General features: G+C 39.9%; 1 protein-coding gene across 1 annotated transcript; it reads right to left on the bottom strand.

The window, feature by feature from the left end:
• Positions 1–293: 293 nt before the first annotated feature.
• Positions 294–22063, bottom strand: LOC104909773 (protein THEMIS-like). The gene is made up of 3 exons (XM_010707356.3): positions 21740–22063; positions 6586–6744; positions 294–1130 (listed from the first exon to the last, which is right to left on the bottom strand). The coding sequence occupies exons 1-3, from the start codon at positions 21828–21830 to the stop codon at positions 1093–1095; spliced, it is 288 nt and encodes a 95-aa protein (XP_010705658.1). The 5' UTR covers positions 21831–22063; the 3' UTR covers positions 294–1092.
• Positions 22064–22908: the final 845 nt, after the last annotated feature.

Below are 22908 nucleotides of genomic sequence, written 5' to 3'. Positions count from 1 at the left end.
ACTGCATAGGTTTCAAGCCACCCAGTTGTTGCCTCCACCATGGTGAGCACATAATGCTTACCATTACGAGATCGTGGCAAGGTGATATAATCAACCTGCCATGCCTCCCCATATTTGTACTTTTGCCATCGCCTTCCTCCCAGAGAGGTTTCATTCTCTTGGCTTGTTTAATTGTGGCACACGTGTCACAGTCGTGAATGATTTGCGCAATAGCATCCATAGTTAAATCCACCCCTCGGTCTCTAGCCCACTTATATGTCGCATCTCTCCCTTGATGGCCTGAGGTCTCATGACAGACAGTCAGCTTTTTGTGTGAAATCAGTACCTTAACACACATACATCCTCTGTGTCTGTCCTCACTGCAGCACTGTGGTTAAGTCTCATGACTTTTTTCCAAGCTGCAATATCCATGAATGTAACTGCACAGGTAAAAATGCACACACTATTTTTCTCACTAGTATTTTTAGTGCTTCTGACAGATGATTTTAGCAGTTATTAGCAAGCAAGCTAGCCACTGCAAACATAATCACTACTGGAGTTGTCAGTGTAGATCAAGACAAACTGGTTCATCAGCATTTAGAAAATATCACAGTGACAAGGCACCAATGACAGTCTGAAACTGTGGACAAGACAGCATCCCCAAACACTGCTCCTGTGCATGCACTGCAAGCACAGAAAGGAAGGACATCATCTCTTGGCAAGGCTTGGAGAAAAGAAATAGGAATATTCTTCATTAAAAATGTATTCAAATAACATGTTATGTATCCCAAAGGCAATAACTATGTTTACAAACTTGTGATATAGGTACACATGCAATGCCCCTAGAAAACCTCTAGAATTACATTTAGAAGGCTCCATAAACTATGTTAAAAAACATTTCCAATTGATAATATATGGCAATGCACAGTCATAAGAAACTTACTTCTCCTCTGTGAAGTTGACACCAGACCTGGGCTCTAGGAATTTCCCTGGGATTGCAGAGCTATTCAGAAGCGAATTTTTTTCAGCAACAAACTGGTGACCATCATGGGTTGGAAAACAGGTTTCATGTAGAAGCATAATTACCAACTCTCACACAAACCAGACAACAGATTATCCCCTTGAGCCCAGGCAGACTGAATTTGTCAGGGCTGGAAGAAGAAAAACATTCATATCCCATTCTGCTTATTTTCTTAATTTCAGTAACAGAATGTTTGCATAGACAACTAAAGGGCCATGTGGACTTGCATTCTTAGATTCTGTATTGATGAGACCTGAATTATAGGGCCCCTAGTAGCCACCTGTTTATGTTTATAAGTATGTAAAGTTCCATATGTTTTTCTCTCTATAGAAAGGAGGTGGATAAATAAAAAGTTACTCTGGTATGATGGGGGAAAAACAACTGCAATTCCTAATTAACTGCCATAATCTGCCACAGTGCTTTCTCATAAATGCTCTCCTGGCCATGGCATGTTTATTTGTTTTTCATGTGGAAATGTGCTTTTAAAAATGTTATCTGGAACTATTCAGAATCTCATTAAAATCATTATGAGTCAAATTACAAAAACAACTGTTCTCCTAATACTAGATAGCAAGGAATTCTCCAGAGTAAGGAGACATATGGCAAACTTGAGATACTAAAGTTTGGACATTTTGAGGTAAAAAAATATATATATTCTTTCATAAATCATAAAATGACTGAATCAAAACATCTTGGACTTTCATGTCCAAGAGAGTGCTTGGTGGAATGCTAGGGGGAAAAAGAGTGAATTAGGAAAAAAAAAAAACAGCAGGTTTACTGAGAGCTAACATTCTTGCTCATATAGATCTATTTTTTAAATAATTTGGGCTATAATCAAACACATAGATCTGTTGGTCTACACCAACATTCAGCAAGTGTCAGTAAATGTCAATGTGTACCATTTTTCTACATGGAGGAATTCAATTCCACATGTTTATTTCACATGCATGTCTAGGTCAGATGTCATTTCGTAAATTTGCCCCTTTGCTGCCATCTATCACATGGCAAAAAAAAAAAAGGCAACAGAATTTTGGTGGGAAGGTTCAACCTCTACTGCCATGCCACCAATATCCTCCTCCGACATTGTGGGCCTAGATAATACAATAGGAGGCATTACTTTTGGAGCAGACCTCATACATAGTAATTAGTGGAACTTATTGGCATTGTTACTCTTCAAGAATCCATATCAACTAGAGAAATGCCTGCCTAGTTATCATTTCAGAACTATTAAGCCCTAAATCTAAACAAACTATAGTTTACAAGAAATGTTTTAGGTAATGGTGTACACATTGATAGAGGAAGAGGGTTTTGGAGTCAGAAAATAATTTTTACTGGTATGGGAGAGAAAAGAAGGCCCGGGGATGATTCGTTTCATCCTGTGGAAAAGCATGTTTATATAGAAGGATGTTTTTCCACATTTGTATGTAACAATATATTCAGCTCCCTTTAACGGGTAATACAGAGTTTTACACACGCCCCATTTCCAGCCTTAATAAGAGTTCTGAAGAAAAGGAGCATCCATTCTATTCTCTTTTTCTTCTTTGTCCAATAGATTACTGATGTAATCAGGCTCACCTACAATAGCAGCAAATAGTCTTCAAGTTAAAAATAACAGAAGGATCTTCTGTCCTAAACTAGAATCATAGAATTCTTATGGTTGGAAGGAACACTCAAAGGCCATCTAGTCCAATTCCCCTACAATGAATAGGGACATGCACAAGTAGATCAGGGTGCCCAGGGTCCAATTCAGCCTCACCTTGAAAGTGACAGGACAGGACATCTACACATTTCTAGGCAACATGTTTCAGTGCCTCAGCACCTTCACTGTAAAAGATGTTTTCCTTGTATCCAACCTAAATCTATCCTCTTTAAGCTTGAAACCACTTCCCCTTGTTCTATCACCACAGACCCTGCTAAAGAGTCTGTCCCATTCTTTGCTGTAGCTCCCCTTTAGATACAGAAAGGCTGTTATCGGGTCACCTAGCAGCCTTCTCTTCTCCAGGCTGAACAGCCCCAGCTCCCTTAGCCTGTCCTCATAGGACAGGTGTTCAACCCTTGGATCATTTTTGCAGCCATCCTCTGGATGTCTTCCAACAGATCTGCATCCCTCCTGTACTGAGGACTCCCCATTCTGGATGCAGTACCTCAAGTGAGGCCTCACCAGCACAGAACAGAGGGCAGGATCACCACCCTCAATCTACTGGCCATGCTTCTTCAGATGCAGCCCATGATGAGCTGTGAGGGTACATTATTGGCTCATGTCCAGCTTCCCATCTACCAGTACTTCCAGGTCTTTTTCAGCAGGGCTGCGCTCAATCCTTTCATTCCCTATCTTGTATCAGTAGTGAGGATTGTCTCAACCCCGGTGCAAGATCTTGCATTTGGATTTGTTGAACATCATGAGTTCACCTGGGCCCATTGTTCAAGCCTGTCTAGGTCACTCTGGTTGGCATTCTGTCCCTCTTGTATGCCAACCGCACCCCACTGCTTGGTGTCATCATATAGTTTCCATTCCCCAAACTATGGTAGAAGAATGGAATCAACTTAGTTCGTGCCATTCTTCCACCACCCACACTTCTTCCTCCTCTGTTCCATCTGCTGCAGCATCTTTTTCCCGTTGTGTCTCAAAATCTAACTCTCTACTATGATCCCTCATCTCCTGCTGCTTATTTCACTCCTGAGGCTGATGGGATTTTCCTCTGTATTATTTTCCCAATCTGTGTCACTGATAGTCGCAATAACATTTTCATCAGATCACCATAGCTCAAACTTGGCATCACCACTGGAGAGTCATGTATCTGTGACCTCCTCAGCATGGAAGCCCAAGGACTGATTTTCTGTTTTGCAGGGCATTCACTCTGCTAACATGGAAGTCTTTCAGACTGACAGCTCTTAAACTCCTACTAAGGTGAGCCTTACTATGCCCAGTCCCAGCTCTTGCATGCATGTATGGCCACAGGCAAGTCTCCTGCCTCATGGTTAGCAAAGGCTGAGAGCTCAAAGGGACGGTTGTGATCAGCTACATCTGTCAGGTCCTGTAGGAATGAGCAGCGACAGCTGTCAGAGACATCTTGAGAACAGGGACAGACAAATAATATTTTTGCAGAAAAGGGAACTTAACAGAACAAAATGAAATCATTTGTTCTGGCACACTGTTCAGATGTTGTGTAAATTACCTGTCTCTGCTAACTTGTTAGCAGTGAAAATTGTAGTTCAAAATGCTGGTATATATAGCCATCACAGTGTCTAGAGTAGCAGCAGATTTCTTTTTGGTCCAATGTATGAACACAGAAAGAACAGCCTGCCCTCTGAGGCATGAAGATGAACAAATTAGAATGAGTATAGAATGAAATAACACAGATAGTGAACTTGCAATTGCAGTGGTCTCACTAATGCAAAGGTCAGATTAGGCCTTTATCAAGAATCTGATTTGCCAGAGCAGAAAAAAAAAGAATTCTGTAGGTTGCAAACACATTCAGAAAGACAAAGAGGAGGGCTCATTTAGAGCCAGTGAGCCCAGTTCTTCTCTCAGAGAGATCATCCCCAGAGTTATCTAAACAGACGAGTGGCTTGCTTATGTCAGCATGCATACAGTGAAAGAGTAGATGGTCTCATCACATGCAAATGACAACTTATAATGGAGGTGGAAAAATGGAAAACATCAAAAAAGTTTTCATCAATACTAGCAAGAAAGCCCTGCAATGAGAATACAGTGACAGTCTAGAGACTTGTGGATATTTTTACAGAGGAAAATCAACAGCAGTGTGAAAAATATCATCAGCAATTTGGTTCTGTTCTTCATTGTAGAGATAAGCCAACAACATTGTTAGACTAGTTTCATTTGTTTGGATCTAGATTTGGATTTTTAGGCCCAGATTATCAAGTCCAACTGTTTCATTGAAAACATAATGTGTATACATAATTGTGTACATTTTATAGAAAACTAGTCAGGAGATAAAAATATAAATTGTAGGTATTTGACTAAATTTAAAGATGTTCTCAGCAGGGCCATGATATCCAAATGCCAAGTTGTAAAACTGATCACTTGAGTGCAAGCAAATCCAGACCGATCGAGTTCAATTACTCGAAATCACAAGTCATTCTGTTCTAAAAATCATGAGATTCAACATTAATAAGCATAGGATTACTTTTAATGCTTAGTTGTGCTGTATGTTTTAGGATTCAGATGTTCAACCCCATCTGTCAATCAAGATACAGACTATAGTTTACTACATGTACGTATATTTTAGAAATAATAGAAGAAATGTTAATAATAGCAAAGAAGATTGGAATTCAAGAAAAATACTAAGTATTTTGAGAGTTCACAGTACCACAGTACTTCAGTATCTCTAGATAGCCACAAATAATTAAAGTGTCTTTGATCACTATTTTTGGGCCCTATCAGTGCTTGAAAATGACATTTCAAAAAAGCCTTTTAATAAGTGGTCATACAAACAGTTCTGATTCACTAAATAAGAAAAACATGAAAGCATATTGAGAATTCACTAGGGAAAAGAGCATTATATGTAGTACTACTTCAGAGAGAAATGTGTATTTTAGAGATGGAAAATGAAGGCATGGCAGAAGATATTTTCCTATGTAATTCAGATGAAACATTGCTTTTCCATGTGCTTTTGCATTTTATTTGCTAAGGAAATGTGCCTTGTCTCCCTCTGAAGAACTGCTCTCCATTCTGGGGGCTGGTATAACCTAAACCTTTTATACGTGCCTGCATACATTCTTACATGCACTGTGATGCATAGAAAAACACCAGTGATGTTACCGAGTCAAGAAATCAGTCTACTGCTCCTAGGTTCACTACTTTTCAGTCAGTTTCTCAACCTGGTTTGTCTCCTCCACTTCCCACATGCATAAACTTACAGTGTTTCCTCCTCTGCATTTCTGTCATTCCTCTACTTAACGCAGCCAGGCCCTAAAAAGCAGATGAAATGAGATGCAGTACTTGGCCACCTCTCCCTAACAAGGCTACATGATTGGAGGATGATATTTTCAATTAAAATATCAAGCCAGTATCAGATGCAAAGCATCAAGTCCAAGTTCAAAAATGTGGGTATTCTGGGACATCTCTATAGAACTGTCTGGTTTCCTCTGTTCTAGTTTCCAGGCCCAAAGCAGCCACTTTGGCCACAGGAATTAAAATAAATTATTAAATTAAAAGAAAACATAAGAAAATATTTGAAATCATTGCTACTCAGAATGATAATGATATACCAACAGTAATTAAATTATGTTCTCATATATGGCAAAAAAAAAAAAACCCTCAAAATTCAACAGTCACAAACAACTGAATGGATGTCTTTGTAAGAATTCTTACGCTGAGTGACCTCAAGTATAGAGATCATTTCCAAACATTATAACATGAATAATTTCTATCCAGATTTGAAAGAGAACTATAGGAATGGAAATTTAAAAATGAGTGGGTCATGTTTTGTGCCATCTGATAAAATTGTATCCTTGACAGCTGAGACGAAAGCTCAAACAAATATCAGTGAAGACGGTAAATAAATAAAATGCAAAAAGGTGATTGTAATTCCTCAAAAACATGTATTCATGAAATACTATACCAGGAAAATTTAGTGGTAACTCCACTTTGGCAGAAAACTGGCTGTCTTCATTATTCTCACAGATACTTGCTATGAGCTTATTAATTTTGAAGCCAATAACTTTAATCACTTCTCCTGTTGACAGGCAGCATTCATTTCCAAACATTTCATAGATGGAACCTAAAAAGAAACAAAGGAAAGATGTTCAGCTTTTTCCTCACATTTATACAAAGAGATAAAGATACTTGAAAAAGAAAAAAGTACTGGATTTCTATGAAATATACTTATCCTGCAATAACTAATCTAATCTTCCTTAGGTTCATAAGAAAATTCATCTGAGACTTCAGTCTCTCTAGGTCAACCCTGTGTATGCACTGTACTTACATGAGGGAAAAGACTTCAAAGATCCCGTTTCAAAGTTGTAAAAATGAAATGTAATGAAGCTGAGCACAGGATCATGTGGGTCCTCAGGAGCTGCCACACAAAATCAGCAGGTGGTGGAACTCAGGTCTGTGCCTCTGCACAGCACAGGGCATAGCACAATCCATAGAAAACAGTAGTTTACAACAGAATACAAATACTGCAGACCCTACAAGGTGTCCAAGGAGAGACTGGGAGAGAATGAAGAACAATCTACAACTGATATTCCTACAGCAACAGGAAATCTGAAGAAAGTATACTTAGAAAATTTGAAGTCTGATATGCTAACAACAGTAACCATTGCCACACAGTGAAAAAAATACATATTGTTTCTGACCTGGAAGAAAAATTTTTTTTTTTTGGTCTATGATGTTCAGAAGTTTGAGTGCTGGAACAAAGCAATTCAACCAAGCATTTCAGAACTTCCCTGGCACAAACTGGAAGTGCAGCTTGACCTTCCTTTTCCATTCAAGCTACGTCCTCCGGTGTTTCAGAAATGTGTACATGTCAGAGTGGAATAATAAAGCAAATGAGTAACAAAAGCCAAGTTACACAGAAGAAGGAATTTTTTTCTCCTGGTCCCTGCAGGAGATTAGCAGAAGCTTTGAGGTATGGAATTTATTAATTACATATACAGTGCAGCAAAAACACATAGTGATCAAGTCTTCTTTGAGTTCCATTTGTAGATAGTATTACTTTGAACACAAAAATTCTCACGTCAGAAATGCTGACTTGAACACTAGCTTCCATTCTTCTGATGCAGCACAGTTCCTACCATAAACTTATCAAGCTCTATCCTGAATTGATATGGAAGTGCCTTGCTTATCCTTCCCGAGTTTCATTTCTCTCATGGTAAGAAACCTTATTCTCATTTCTGCTCTTTTTTTTTGCGACTGTTCCTTCCTCATTACTGACATTGCTCCATAATTTAATCTTTTTTACTCATTTCCATTTTCCCCATTCTGAGAGTACTTGCAAGGTTAATTTTGCCCCTACTCTGGTTTCATTATTGACAAAATTCTCAAAGAAACAAATTTTCTTTATCATCTCTAAGAAGATAAATTTTCCTTTCCACAATCATTTTAATAGCTTTTTTTTGCATCTTGTTCAATTTAAACTCTTGCATTTTTCTCTGTTCTTTTTAACATAGGTTGCCAGAATGATCTCAAGCATAAGGGATATTTAAAACCTGACCTCTGGCTATATACAGCAATCAATAATTTAGATGGCCTGTACAGAAATATTGCCATTGCCTGCAGAACTCCCTTTATACAGAAAGTATGAAGCTCTACTCCACAGCTTTCCCTGTAGTTGGAGGAGGAAAAAAAAGAAACAAACCAAAACAACTCACTTTTTTTAATCAAATGTCATATAGAGAATGCAGCTGTTAGGCCCAGTGATTTTCCTAATGCTTAGTCAAGATCAATTCCAATCACACTGAGTATGAGATATATTTATCATCTTTGCTGCAGCACTTGCAGGTAATAAGAACTTGGCCACCACCTCAGCCTCACTGGAAGTCACTTGAAGACTGGTCTGAGCAAAAATCACTCAAGTTTTAGCTTAAACCCAAAGCCTGAATTTGGGTTTAGGCTAACCAATAGGTTTATGTCAGAAAAGGAGAATGAACAAAAGCGACATGGAAAAACTGATTGATTTTACTCTGTCTTGAAGACACGTGCAAGTAAACATTTGTTTGTTGTGTGGTCCTCTCACAGTTAAGATGGACACCAGGGAACCCTCACTTGCTCCACTGAAAAATACATGAGCATAGGTTTTAACTTTATGCAGAAGGAATCTAATAATTAATTAAAAAAACTAAACAGACAGTCCAAACAAAAATCTTATGACAGTTGATTCTTGTTGCCTGTTTCCCCTTCCTGTAGTACTACATGGGATGAAGAGGGCTATTGTACTTAGACTCTAGTATTCCCAGAAGGTTGATGACTTCCTGTTGCACATTAGTACAATGGTCAGTGCAGAGTTCTTCTGGATTATAGGGCCATACAAATACTAACCACAGTCAAGAGGAAGAACATTCTGTTTATGCATCCATTTAATCAATCTGATGCCAAGCAGAAGACCAAAAAAGCTGTTGCTCTCTAATGATAAAAAAAATTTAGTTTTCTTACTGTAAAGATACTGTGCAGTTGTTTACTCTGCTTTCAGGCTCTTAGAAATTCAACACTGACTAACCCACTTTCTTCCACCAGATATTGCTACACTTGCAGTAGCCACTGCTCTAATAAACACATGAGGAATTATCATAGCACTCATTGATTCAGTTGAGTTCCATAGGATATTTTATGACAGTCAGAACTGTGTGTGCAATACTTATTACACATTAAAACGAGAGGGAGAGAAAAATCGAGCAGCCATGAAGAGGGTAATATCCCTTTTGTGCTGAATCACCTCACTCCTCACATCAGACAGTAGATTTCACAAGCAGCCATGATATTATTAGATAGAGGGAATCCCACAGGACCCATTGAGCTCTGCATTATAGAAGTGTGGAAAAATGAGAAAAGAATTCCAATATTTTCACCCTTGAATAAATATTTGCAAAAACATACTCAAAGTGTGAGCTTGTGACTTCCAGAGGCCTTTTTTATTCAGTACAGCTTTAGATCTAGCTTCTTCAGTTTACTTCACTTGAAAAGAGACCCCTAGAAATCATTTAATGCATTGAAAGTAACTCCACTGACTAATTACGGGCTTCAGGCACATTTACTTTCATCTCCGTAAGACAGCCTTTGCAAGCTCCCCTCAGTTCATCTGAGACCCACCACACACCCAGATGCAGGCAACATTGCTCCATAAGAACATAGGCATTGAAGGATGAAGGTTCAGTGGCCTAGCTGGCTTGAGGTGATTTCCAAATAACACAGTAGCTAGCATGAATCAAATCAAGCACCAATCCTGAGGCGAAGAATGGAACAGTAAAGAGGCTAAACTTCTTAAAAAAAAATAATAAGGTGTAATTGAAGAAGATTTAACCACTGCTTCAGTCTGTATCTGCAGCAGAGTGCTACCCTTAGGAATCGTGGAGGGAATGCAGAGGTTGTCACTGATTATGGCTGGTTTTGAAGGCACTACTGCTTTTATCAGATTCGCTCTTCCTTGAGCGCAATAGTTTCACTACAAATTATACTGCAGAGAATTTCTGCCCTCCATATAGAATATAAAATATAAACAGAACTTTAAAAACAGTGTTAACACTAATCAGTTATTGGTAGGCTAAAAAGACTGAAGAACCAGTCTAGCAGCACCTGTAAAATGAGCCTAGTGCTGCCAAACACTCAAAAATAGATAACTAGATGGCTCAGAAATACACATTTGATGAAGCACTCAAAATTTTCAAAGCACGAGAAATGCAGTGAACAACCTACACACCCCATACACCTATAGGGTGTATAATCAATGAATATACAGATGTCATAATTATGAAATATACTAGAGAGTTTTACTAAGCAGTTATTATACCAAAAGAGAAAAGATAGACCACTTACCCATATCCTAGGCTCACTACGAAACTTCAGAAGAGGGATCTCCAGAAGAGATCCTTCCCCAATGGTAGTCAGCTCTTAAATGGGTGTAGGAGAGGTGGAGTCAGGCTCCACCCCTTCCGGCAGCACAGGTGAATTGCCTTCACCTGTGCTCCTGTGGCTAACTCATTGCTCGCCTCAGGTGATCAATCAGAGGTTCAGGCCATGATTCAGCAGTTCTTATACAAGGAGATAAATAGAAGCCCAGCTCTTCAGAGATAGTAGGGAATCTAAAACACTACAAGAAAAGGGTAAAATACACAAGAAAAGAAAATCCACACTTATAAAAGAAACAAAATACCTGAGGCAGACAAGCATATGGAGTTCAAGCTGGAGTATACAAAAAGCATTACACGGAGCTGCAGGCTCAGTTTGAAACATCAAGGGCCAAGATAATGCATTCAGAAAAAGATAGATTATAAACACCAGACTGCAAACCACCAAGGAATGTGCACAGAAAGACACACGGGGCTGTCACAGCACCTTAACTCCTACAGTCTTTAATCAGAACAAAAGCGTGTAGAGGAAAACAAATGGATTGTTCATACAAAAGCATCGGTTCCAGGAAAAAGTTATATTAAAATTAAAACTTAAAAGAAGTCACAGTTCTAATTAAGAGAGAAAAAGAGAGAGAGAAAGAAACAAAAGAACAGAAGAACAAAAATCCAAGGGAAAAAAAAAAAAAAGAGGAAGAACAAAAGAACTAACAAAAGAATGAAAGGGAGCTGGTTATCCTACCATTAAAGAAATAAATGGTTACCTGAGTATATAATTAACCGGCAAACATAATACTTTGTAATAAATAATACCAAGGAAAATGAACTCATTCTTATGTTAAAGAAAAAAAGGAAGAAAGGAAAGACACATTTTTGGCACGATCAAGAAGGGTATTAAGCAGTTAGGAAGAATAATTTAAGTCTTCAAGAAAAGAGAGAAGTTTAGTGGACTGAATGTAAAGAGCACCTCAGTATCACAGGTCTCGTAGCTGCAGGACAGCACTCTGCAGCCCTGAAAAGGGGCCAGATAGATTGTTTGTAAACCACCAGCTGAGGTACATCACAGCATTTTCCATCAATTAAGGAGTTCAGAGAAAAACTTTCAACAGCTTATAAGCAATAATATTCATGCATATGAGTGGATTGACAGCTAGAAATGTAGATAAGCATGGGGATAGACATCTACCTAAATGACCATTTTCATGGGCATCTTGTAGGACTTTAATTACCTCTTCCTTTACCAGATTCATCTGAAGTACACCAAAGGTGAAAGAATATGAGGTTGAAAGGCTGGGAGGAGAATGGCTAACAGACTAAGACTGTGATTGCAGAAGCTTTATTTTTAACAATACCAACATAAAAAAAATCATTAAGAAATGAAACTCTGCCAGCCATACAAGAAGAACAGATTAACTTTTGGGGGTGCAGTTGCATGTACGGTATTGATTGTAATTACATATTTGTCTGCAAGTAAATTGCCTTAGCCCTGATTTTAGCCCTTGCTTGGCTGTTCGCCTGGATTAGTAAAATGAAGATTTTGTTCAGACAAGAAAAATGTTACTTATGTGATTTGTCTCAAGGCATTTGTAGCAAATATTTGTGCTGATAAAAGGGAGGGAGGGAAACAGCATGGTTTTCAAAAAATGACAAAAAAATACTTTCTCTTTTAAAAGCAACAATAATTAGTCTTAAAACTCTGTGAAAATGCCCACTGTGTGACTACATGCCCCTGAAAGAGTTCACTGCAGTCTATGTGAAACGGACACCCCCAAAATATATGGAAAATTAAAATTAAAATTAGAGCAGACCTTTCAATATGTTAGTTTGCTGTGAAATATAAAGTCACTATGTCTTTTCCATTTGAGTCGCAAAGAAAGAGTTGAAAATGTAAATCCAGTTAACTTGAGAACTGAATTTTTTTATTTGAGAAAGATGTATACAATATAATGCAAAATACATTTTAGCAGAACACAGAATAAAGCAGCTTATTTGCAGTGATCAAACGATGCCCCTGAAGGTTGTAATTAAAGGGCTTGTTGTCTTTGAAACCACCTTTTTTAGATTGCTACTTTGTTCAGCAAAAAACTCATTTCTATCCTTTCATAAGCTCTAGTTTGACAATCTATATTAGCAACTGCTGTGATCACATCAAAGCAACCGTAACAATTGGTTCAGTATCTTTCTCCTCCATCTTTCCCAAAATGTTAAGCAGCCACACCAGCACCCTCCCTATCATGAGCCCTTTATTTGAATTATTTCTCATTGAATGTAAACAAAGAATGTTTTCATATTAAAAACTACAATAAAAAATACAGAGACAGCTAATGCATGAGGTGGATCAAGTCGCTCTTCATATGAGGGCTAGTGACAGCACCACTGAGATAAATATTTTATAATACAAGTTAGAACAGCACAGCAAATATCTCAGTAATAGTTCCCATTCTCTCCCAGTAGCTTAATGTCTATTTGTTGACTGCCCTAGGAATGAACAATTCAGTGACCCCAGTAGGGAGTGTTGCTCAAAATCAGGTCCATGACTAGGCACTGATAATATATCACTTTTACTTAACTCCATTCAGTCACAAAGGTCTGGGCACTGCAGAAGGGAGGAGGACCCGTGAGAGCAATGCAGCCAGACAAAAAATGTGACCAAGATTGCACAGAGGACCATTCAGCAGGGTTGGAACTCAAGCTCAGGCTGGCCAACTCCCAGTCCAGCAGTCTGTCTGCTTGAGTGTTCTGTAAAGCATTTCCAAATATCCCCTATTCTTCTTTTAACAAAACTTAAACTTTTCTCTAATACAACCAAATGACTTTCTGGGCCAAACATGAGGCACCTATTCCCCATCCCCATGAGTTTGAATCCCTGAAGGAAAAAATTCTTCCTTTTTATCTCTCAGTGGCACCCACTGAATTCATTACAGCTGGCAGGCTCAGAGGTCTTTGAAAGAAGATCCAAAGAACCAGGAGTCTGGCTGCTTTGCTAGGAGATGAAAGATCTCTTGACATATATTGAAAGAGGAGAACTTTGTCCCAGTGTCCTTCTCCAAATGTTCCTTTCTCCATTATTATTTTGTCATCAGTTGCCCATATGGATGCTGTCTTCCCAGATCAGAGGTGCCTGTGTTTCAGTCACTGGTGACATGATTCTGCTTGCCCAGAAAGGCATAACCCTTCGGTGTAGCCATTCAGCCAGAACTACAATAGCCTGCTTTTGGCTAGGACATAGCTGGGCTGAAATTGCAGTTTTATTAACTGCAATTTCTTTTATTAAGGCTGCTACAGGCACCTAAAGTAATATGAAGAGCATAATGTATCTGTAATTAGTGTCAATAAAAAAGATATCATTCTTTATGAGTGTTATGTGAGGGTCAGCTAATTGTTCAGAGTTCATGCTCTTTAGTAAAAGGAGAGATCTATTTTGAAGTTGCAGGTTGGAGAGTTTTGCTTAATAACATTAGTGGTATTAAACCCTGATCAAGCAGTAGGAAAAAGTAACTGGCTTCTGACAGAGAGAAGTTACTTATCTTTTTTCATTCAAATATCTCCCGAGAGCTGGAGAGGGCAACCAGCATGCTGGACTTACCTCACTAAACCCCATAAAGTAAATACCTTGTGGGAAAAATACAGAGGCTGAAAATATTATATGCAATCAGTGGCAGGCGAAGAATTAAGCATGCCCTGGTTTCTCTCTCCAATCTCTGGCTGCAGATACAAACATTACGAAGCACCTACATGGCTTTTATCTACTCCTTCCTTCCTAACCCTGTACCCACTGAGAATGAGGGATCCCCAGCGTCCCCATGCTCACACCATGCTTGCAGTGGTCACAAAGCAGCACTGTGTGTAGCAGGACCCCCACCAAAAGACATAACGACTTACAGGGCTATGTAACAGGTCTTCTCTTTCTAATGTGTGCTAAGCAACAAAAATCTGCATATTTGGTCAGTCGTGGACACAAATTCACCAAGGAACTCAGTAATTAATTTACCATGGAGGTCCCTTCAAAATGCTGTTTTCTAAGCATCTTATCTTGATCTCATCTACCTAGACTGCAGAGGGTCTGGTTTTACCGACACAAAACCATCAAAAAACAAAAGCTGTGAGATTTATCTTTCATCATATAAAGTCAAACTTTAAATGTCAAGTGCTTTAAGCCATTTCAATCATAATGGAATTTTTAAAAAATTACTTCTGCGGTTTCTGATTTATTTCTCTCCTGATAGGTTTATGTGTTTTTTTCCCCTCTTTTTCTGATTCTCATCTATCCTGAGGGCTCATGCTCGTGTATATGGCAGCACAACTTTGTATGTGCAGCACCCACTATAATGGAAAGAGCAAGTGAAACCACAGTTCCAAATACAACATCTTTGACCTTTTGTTGGTTTTACCCCTGCAAGTCAGAATTACAGTAGTAGCAAAAGCAATGCCAAAAATGCTTTTGAACTGCGTGACTCACTGCTGTTTTAACTGTTTGTGATTTATTTAGTCTTATTCATTTGCTTTGCGGCATTAATTAGTCTTAAGGTATGCTTATTGAGGTAGATGTTTAAGAACATATGTGCTTTGATAGACTGGGTTTAAGAAGGTTTCTTAAATCATGTTGCAGGGTCAGGCTAGAGTGTTGAGCGTTACAGATAAAACCCCAAACTGGCAACTTGTTTAACCACCTTACCCACTGAGACCACTGCACACTGCCCCTCTGCCCATTACTGTCTGCCCAAGGGAGCTGACTAGTAACTACGAACCTGAACAAATGCCACATTCCCTCATGCATAAGTCATGATGGGAAGAAAAGTTACTGAAAGAAAAAAATATCCCTCAGCAACCGAGCAACAGAACATGGGCTGAGACTTGCATGGGAAGTGTGTACTAGGACATTTCCTCTCCACTTATTTGCTGTAGTCATAGAGCTATCTTCCCAGAGCCTGAGTTTGTGTAAGCTGTGGTGGTACTTTTATAACATGGTAGGAACACATTGGAACATGGCTCCTCACACCACAGGCCTCCTCCTCCCACTCTTAGAGGTCTCCAACCCACTGCAGAAAATCAGCACATGGGGGAAGGGTTGATCCCTGTACTGAAATAAGCAATTTGGATATCCTTCCTATCCCTTGTGCCTTCAACAGAGAGGCCTGGAGCTGAATGTCAAGGAAAAAAAATGCACATAGGAATCCTCAAAACAGCTTTGCCCTCAGAGACAGCTACTGAGGGTCAGGATTTTTGCACTGTATGTGGATGAGTCATCCTACTGGGGGCAGCAGCATGAATAAAATGAGCAATATTTGACCCATAAAAGTCAGGTTTCATTCTCATATTGCATTCATTGAAAGGCACTTTCCTTCTTGTTCAGAATAAAAGATGTTTTTGAAGCAATCTGAGCAAGTACAGCAGAGTTTCAGTGGTACATATTAATAGAGAAAATTCACTAACATCTCTGACTACTGACCACAAAAGAGAATTCAAACAATCTGTAGTTCTTGTTCTACCCAGGGATCACTTTCTTAAATGCTGAAACAAGAGGAAAGAAAATAACTATCTTCAAGGGAAGAAACCCTTCAATTTTCATGGAAAGATTTGGATTCTCTCTCTGAAAAAATGAGAGAAATCAGCAAGAAAAAACACTATACCACAAAGTTCTACAATTTCTTACCCGGTTCTGCCTTTGGTATTCACTCATATGAGACTCCACCTAGTAAATGCACAGGTCATTTTCATTGATCTTCCATCTCCAAGAAATACATCCCTAATCATCTTCATCAAAGTGTTTTGAAACTGTCCAGTTGAGATGATCTATCGGGATTCCTCTTTTAGTCAGTTTGCAGTTTAGGGGTTAACAGGATGTTTGTAATTAATTGCAGTGCTCTGCTAATGGCCAGCAGGAGCTGTGGCTCTCCTGCAAGGCTTGCAGAAGCTCACTCTGGAAAGAAGCTTCTTCCCAGTAACAGAAGCAGAAAGGGTGAAACTGAAACTGCCGAGAAGGCAAGCAGATGTGGATATGAGGTCAGCAAAAGAGAGCCAAGAGAAACCATGAATCTGACCACGTTCATGTTCTTCAAGATTTGCAAGAAAGTTTTTAAATGGAGCAGTTCACATTAACCAATGAAGGAGCATGTCCCTGTGAGTTCTGTTAGGCATTGCCTCTTGCAACCGTTAGGGAGCACCAAACAGCCTGGGAGGATGGGGGTGGGGAGTGGGGAAACCCCCACCTGGCAACATCGGGCACCTCTTAGATATACAAAGACATTAACCTTGGGTGTGCATGAGGCTGCAGTGATATCTCTTCTCACCACTTTGTCCCTGAGGAACTTTTCAGACCCCAGGAGAAGGAGCAGAGCACAGAACTGCATTTGTAGCTTTCTGCCTTGCTGAACTTCAGGCCTGTAGAGGGCTGGGGCTGCTGGCTTAAAGATCCCTTCTCCCCATAGAAAGAACACACAACATAAAATTTTCCCAATGAGTTTCATGGTTCCATCATAAAGAGGAGGTGGTCTGGCACTGCAATTTATGAAACACATACTGCTTTGGAACAGTTGAAAAGAGATGAGGATCTATCAAGTCTCCCTGTGCTGTGAAGTGTTCCCGATATCCTAATCCCATCACTAGTGTGAATATTTAGCTTTAGGGGAATAAAAAAATACTATGTGGGATTTCTTTTTAGATGGAGTAAAAGCTGGGAAGGTTGTGGGTAGAAGGTTCTTTCGTTAGTGGAAAGAAACACCAACAGAATAGATGCCTTGAGCAGTTCTACATTTTTCACAATTAAAATTTGACACATTTTACTATCCTGCCAGTGGTTAACTTAAGCCTGCAGAATATTAAATTAAATTACCCATAAAATAATTATATCAGTATTAAAACAGATGTAATTTTTTGCAACATAAAGATGAAAGCTCATACTGCATGCCATCTGTAAAAATCAGTGGCCATACAATACTTAGCTCACTAAGCATCAATATTTACTGAAATGTTCAAAGAAAGACATTCAGTCAATCAAATCATTTTCCAATGGAGTTTCAGTAGTTTAATTTGTTAATAACATATTTTAAGAAGCTATTAAACTGTCATGTACTTCAGACTGCGCTACAGTTGCTTTCTAATCAGTGCTGATTACTAAGATATTTGTATCTGACAAATTTGCTTTCAACTTATAATCATCCTTTCTAATTCCTCCAGTAGTTTAGCAATTTGATTTCTGCAGCAGTGATATTATGAAAAGAACAGTGAACAGAGTCCTAAACAGCTGCTCTGAGAAATATCCCTGGGGCCAGCAGAACCACTCTCTCCCTTCATTGGTGTTTCTGTTTTCAGGGATGACAATAATTTCCCTTCTTCAGTATGGCCCATTGAGTGTGATGAATGAAAAGCACTTTAGAAAAAGTTAGAGTTAGTTATTACCAAAAACCCATCTTCCTGACTCTGCACAGTGTTAGTTGTAGAGAGTAACTGCAGGCAGATGCACTGGTTTGAGCCAGCTCCTCAAACCTTGGCCATCCTTCGCAAGGAAAAAAAGATAGGTCTTCAACTCACCCCTAAGTCCAAGTGTGGCATGAAAAAGAGTGTAATTTTGCTTCTGGTATCATCTCAATTATGTAAAGCATTACAGGAAACCCAACCCTTTGCTTCAAACCAGGAACAAAAAAGAGAACTGTTCCTCAGAGAAGTGTCTGGGGTGTAGCACACCACAAAAGGCAGCATTTTGATGTTCTTCAACTTTTCTAGTATGAAGTATTCTGAACTGAAACAGGATCTACACAGTCCTGTCCACTTGCAGTTTTGGTAGACATGGTTAAACAAATCACAATTTTATTAACAGCAGCAGAGACGGAGTTTTTATAGGCTGATGGATAAACTAATGGTGGAATGAGTACACAAAGCATGTTTCCAACATTCTCCACTCAGAGCTGTAGCAGGTAGACTTGCGCCTAAGAGGAACTTGAACTGTATTTGGTGCTACATGGTTATGAAAACAGAATGGGACATTTTAATTATCATCATTAGAGCTTTGCTCGTGCCTAGGGGCAACCAAATTCCTACTCTTACTCTGGAACTTTGCAGCTTCTAATAAAAACACTTCCCACCATGGAAAAAAAAAAAAGCTTCTCGTCTTTATAAAGACCTGTAACATACTTTTCTTATGCTTGTAGAAGTACTGAAACTCTTAAGAGCAGCAAGCCTAATTTGCAAGTCATATAGTTGTAGAATTGTTTAGACATAGATTCATTTTCTGCAAAATGTCGCTTCCAGATTGAGTAAATGAAGAGTTTCACCATCATGGTACATCAGTGGAGCACAAAAAAAAGCAGAGCATGAATTAAACTTCACCATCTCCTTACCAGCTATGTGGCTATGACCTTTATTTGTTCGTTGCTGCAGCTTTGATTTGACAGTTCTAATGGATTTATTGGATCATTATTTATTTTACTTACCATTCAGTGGTTTTAAAAAACCCTTGTGTATTTTGGTTGGTTTTTTTGGGGGGGGGAGGGTGGAGTAAAGCATAGCATGTATCTTTGTATATGTTCATACCATTTTAAATTCTCTTGCCATACAATTAGCTATCCTTTGCAATTGATCAGTTTCAGACAAACCCAGCAGTCTGATTTTTTCAAAGTATATCTTCTTGTACAAATGCTCTGATTTGGTCCCTGCAACCATAGCAATAAATCCGTTCCTGTCAGGAGATATGGCATTGCCCACACCATGATTACAGGTGTACTGCCTGCAGTACAAGAAATCAAAAGGGGCTGATGGAGGCGAGTGGCAGTCTGGCCAAGAAATGACTTGGGATGGGTTGTCCTAATGGAAATTCAAAGTGCACAAAGTGGCCAACTCTCCTGTTTAGCAGTATAACAGGAATTACTTCAGTCTCTCTCCGAAGCACTACTCTTGCTTCAGAAAATGCAATATAAATGAGAATGCAATCATAGAACAGTATGTTCCCCCCTGCTGCAAGGCACAGATGGAAGTAAAGTGCTCAGGAAAGATGCAGTCCGGACAGCAGCTGAGGGAGGGAGGGAGCACTGGGGCAAGAAGACCTTTTGTAGCCCTAGATCTCACAGACCTCTTAGACAAAGAGTGTCTTGAGTGTCTTTAAGCCTCTCTTGAAACAAGGAAGAAGAGAGAAGAAACACTGCAAGCCTGTTAGTAGGCGTCAGAGTAGTCAAGTACTTTAAAATGTTGGGGCCCCATGCCGTGCATGAAGGATGGAGTTGAGCTGCACTTGTGCATCAGTCTAGCTTGTTGTATATGCAAGATACACTGGCTGTGGAGCGGAGAAGAAAGCACTAAGAGCAGAGAAAAGGAAAAGGTGGTGCTGCCAGGGCTGAAGAAGAGAAGAGTAGCTCAAGGCCTCACCCTGCCAGTGCAGATATTCATAGGTCACTGTGGCATGTGCCACTCACTCTCCAGGTCAGGTAGCTCTTTTCTGAGAAACAAGTGCCTCACACATCAGAGTGCACTGCTGCAGCATGGCCAGGGAGCTGTCCCTCCACAGTTTGCCTTCTCCTTGTGTGCCAGAGCAAATGGAAACCTGTGCTGAAATACTCCATTCTCTAATGGTGTGGAGTTTTACCACCCACCAGCAGCTGGATGCAAACTGTAGGGACTCAGAAACCTGCTGACAGTGGGGCTGCTGCAGTTTTATTGCAGTCTTTGTATATATATACACGTATCTCACAGTAATTTGTGTCTATATACTCACAGCATAGAATCACGGAGTCATTAAGGTTGGAAAAAAACACTAATATCATCTAGTCCAACCATCAGCCCACCATCACCATGCCCATTATCCATGTTTCACAGTTCCACATCTGCACCTGTCTTGAGAACCTCCAGATACATGCACATATTGTATTCATACCTACTCAAATTCAAGGAAGTTATCTTCTAGTTTTACTTTAAATTCCACTATTCATCACTTAGGTAGCAGCCTTATCATCAAGATTTTCATTTAGTTCAAGCTGAAAACAAGTTCTCAGGCCGTTTTTAAAAATGCAATTTGAACAATACATGAGCAAAAGTGAGGGAAGGCCAGAAAACCATATTTTCAAAAGTTTCTGGCAATTTTGGCCACATAAATCTCTCAGCGTGCCTTTTTGCATGCTGGTCTTATGCATCCCAGGCATGCTGTGCCTGCAGATGAAGAGTGCCTTTCCCGTTCTTCACCTTCTCAGTAGTGGATAGGCCCCGAAAGCCCTGGCTCAGACTTTCCGCGGCTGCAGAAAAGGGCAACCGTGTCCTACCTCCTTCTCCTATGGAGGTATGTGGGGATTTTTAGATCTACATAAAGGTAGATATAATGAATTCCCAAGCTTAAGCTCGTTCATAAAGTCCCCTCTCTATTATCTAGCATAAGCCCAACTTTTCCTTCTTTTTCTTTGACAGGCAGGAATTTGTAACACCATGCATAGTCCTGCTGGGGAGTTTATTTACACTGGGGTCTTGCTTAATCCCTCTGCAAACCATTGATCTGCAGTGACAGGTAAGTTCTTTTCCCAGACTGATACATGGGCTTGACTTGGTGTTTTCATTACATGCAGTCCATGCCTCGACCAAGCACAGAACTTCTCTGCAGCACAAACCTCTTTACCTCTTTGTTTTGTGCACAAACTTATCCCAGTATAAAAACAGCATAGAAACACCTGATGCAGCAAAAATACCTATCAAAATGTTGCCCCTGTCATGCTCATAGCCATCCATTCATAATGGCACACACCTGAGGTACCCTCAAATGTGAGGCAAAATGTCAGAAAACTGTTTTTCCTTACTGTTTCCCACATTTGCTTTCCAGTTTCTGTATTTCTTTATTTTAGAAACAGAGACTGCTTCTGCATGCCAATCCCAGGAGAGCAGAGCTAGTGCTAATGAATTAACCCCTGCATTGTGATTTGCCATTGCTGGACTGATGGCTCTGTGCCTGTGCAAAGCAAATTCATGCCTCATTCCAATACCCTTTCCAGAATATGATAAGCTCTAACTACATGGCCTTCCTCATAGCTCCAGAGAAGAGCAGATATTCACCGTACCAAATACACTGCCAAAAGCCATTGATGCTTATATTATTTTCTTCAAAGGAGAGAGAAAATTAAAGGGAAACTGCCAGGAAACAGGGTTGCCAGCATTCTCCCTCTGCCTCTCCCACAGCTTCCCAAGGGAGAACCCAATGTCCAAGGTGAACTTGGAAAGCTGTGCCAGAAAGTACCCATCACTCACCTTCGAAATAGATGCCTGACTGAATTTGGAGGACCCTCGGAAGGGTTCTGGGGTCCAGAGAATGAATGAATTTCTCCAGTGTAGATGCCATGGTTGGCCACAAGGCAGCATGTGGTTTTGGTGCTTGAAGACCAGAGAGGCTTTAGAAGCTGCAAGGCTTACAGCCTGGTGTATGCTGTGCCTGGTGAGTGTTGGGGGTGTGGGCATGAGGAGGAGTGGTGCAGGGAGGTACTTCTGCTTCTTTGACCTGCAGGCTTCTTCCTCCCACAGCCGCAGGTGGAGTGCTGTGTTGTGGGGATGCTGAGCTGGGCTACCTGACTCCACCAAGTGGTATGGGCATCAGTGTATCAGTGTGGGTACTGGACTTGGGAGCAGGCAGGGGTATCCACCACAAAGCTCTATCTTATTGATTGTGGCTACTGGTTTGATGCTGGAAAAAAAAAAAAAAGGCATTTAACACCTGCCCTACCTAAAATGGGAAAAAGGTATCACATCTGGGTGGGTTGAAGTTGTTTTTTTTCCCCTAGGAGCGTGGCAAAAATAACTCAGTGTTTGTTATCTTCAAAACCACAAAGACTTTTTGAAGAGAAAAATGAAACCATTTTGTTCTGATACTTTTTCTTCCTTAAGCACTGTAGCTGGATTTGAGTTATAAAAATGGAGTACCTGAGTTTGCCATGTAAATAGACATTAAAACACAATGTTGCTATGCAAAATGATCAGGATGTTTTTTGTCACCATTGAGTCGTGGGGATTCCAATTTGAGATTCTGAAACCAGGAATGAATTTTAAGAGGCTGCTTTCCAATACAGTGTGAAAATCTGACTGCATTAAAGGAAAAATCCCAGCACTTGTTCTGATGCTGCTGTTCAGGACCTTAATGAGTGCTGCTATTGAAGCAACATTCATTGGAAGAGTGAGACATGCAGCAAACAAGTGGTAGAATCAGATCACCAGGAAAGCTGAAGCGTGTGCTCTCATGTTCCCCTTGCACCACTCACATGTTGCCCTGAGGTGTCAGAAAGCAGGAAGTATGTTAGACAAACTGGTAAGCGTGACAATAACCAACTGTTTATTTTCACAAACCTCTGAGGCTGTACCTCATGTTAAAATTCAGAGGAAACAATATAAGCTTTATGTTGTGGTTTACCTTGGCAAGCAGCACACAG

Source organism: Meleagris gallopavo, chromosome 2 (genome assembly GCF_000146605.3).
Source record: "Meleagris gallopavo isolate NT-WF06-2002-E0010 breed Aviagen turkey brand Nicholas breeding stock chromosome 2, Turkey_5.1, whole genome shotgun sequence".
NCBI classification, from domain to species: domain Eukaryota; kingdom Metazoa; phylum Chordata; class Aves; order Galliformes; family Phasianidae; genus Meleagris; species Meleagris gallopavo.
Note: the sequence above shows the minus strand (reverse complement) of the source record. Positions and strands in the feature narration are given on the sequence as shown.

What these genes read in the sequence shown, in the direction of transcription:
- LOC104909773 (XM_010707356.3), bottom strand. Translation starts at nt 21,830, where the DNA reads ATGGCATCTACACTGGAGAAATTCATTCATTCTCTGGACCCCAGAACC. An exon ending in GTCAGGCATCTATTTCGAAG is followed by an intron (nt 6,745 to 21,739) that starts GTGAGTGATGGG and finishes GTTTCTTTTTAG; the next exon opens with GTTCCATCTATGAAATGTTT. An exon ending in GTTACCACTAAATTTTCCTG is followed by an intron (nt 1,131 to 6,585) that starts GTATAGTATTTC and finishes TTCTTCTTCCAG; the next exon opens with CCCTGACAAATTCAGTCTGC.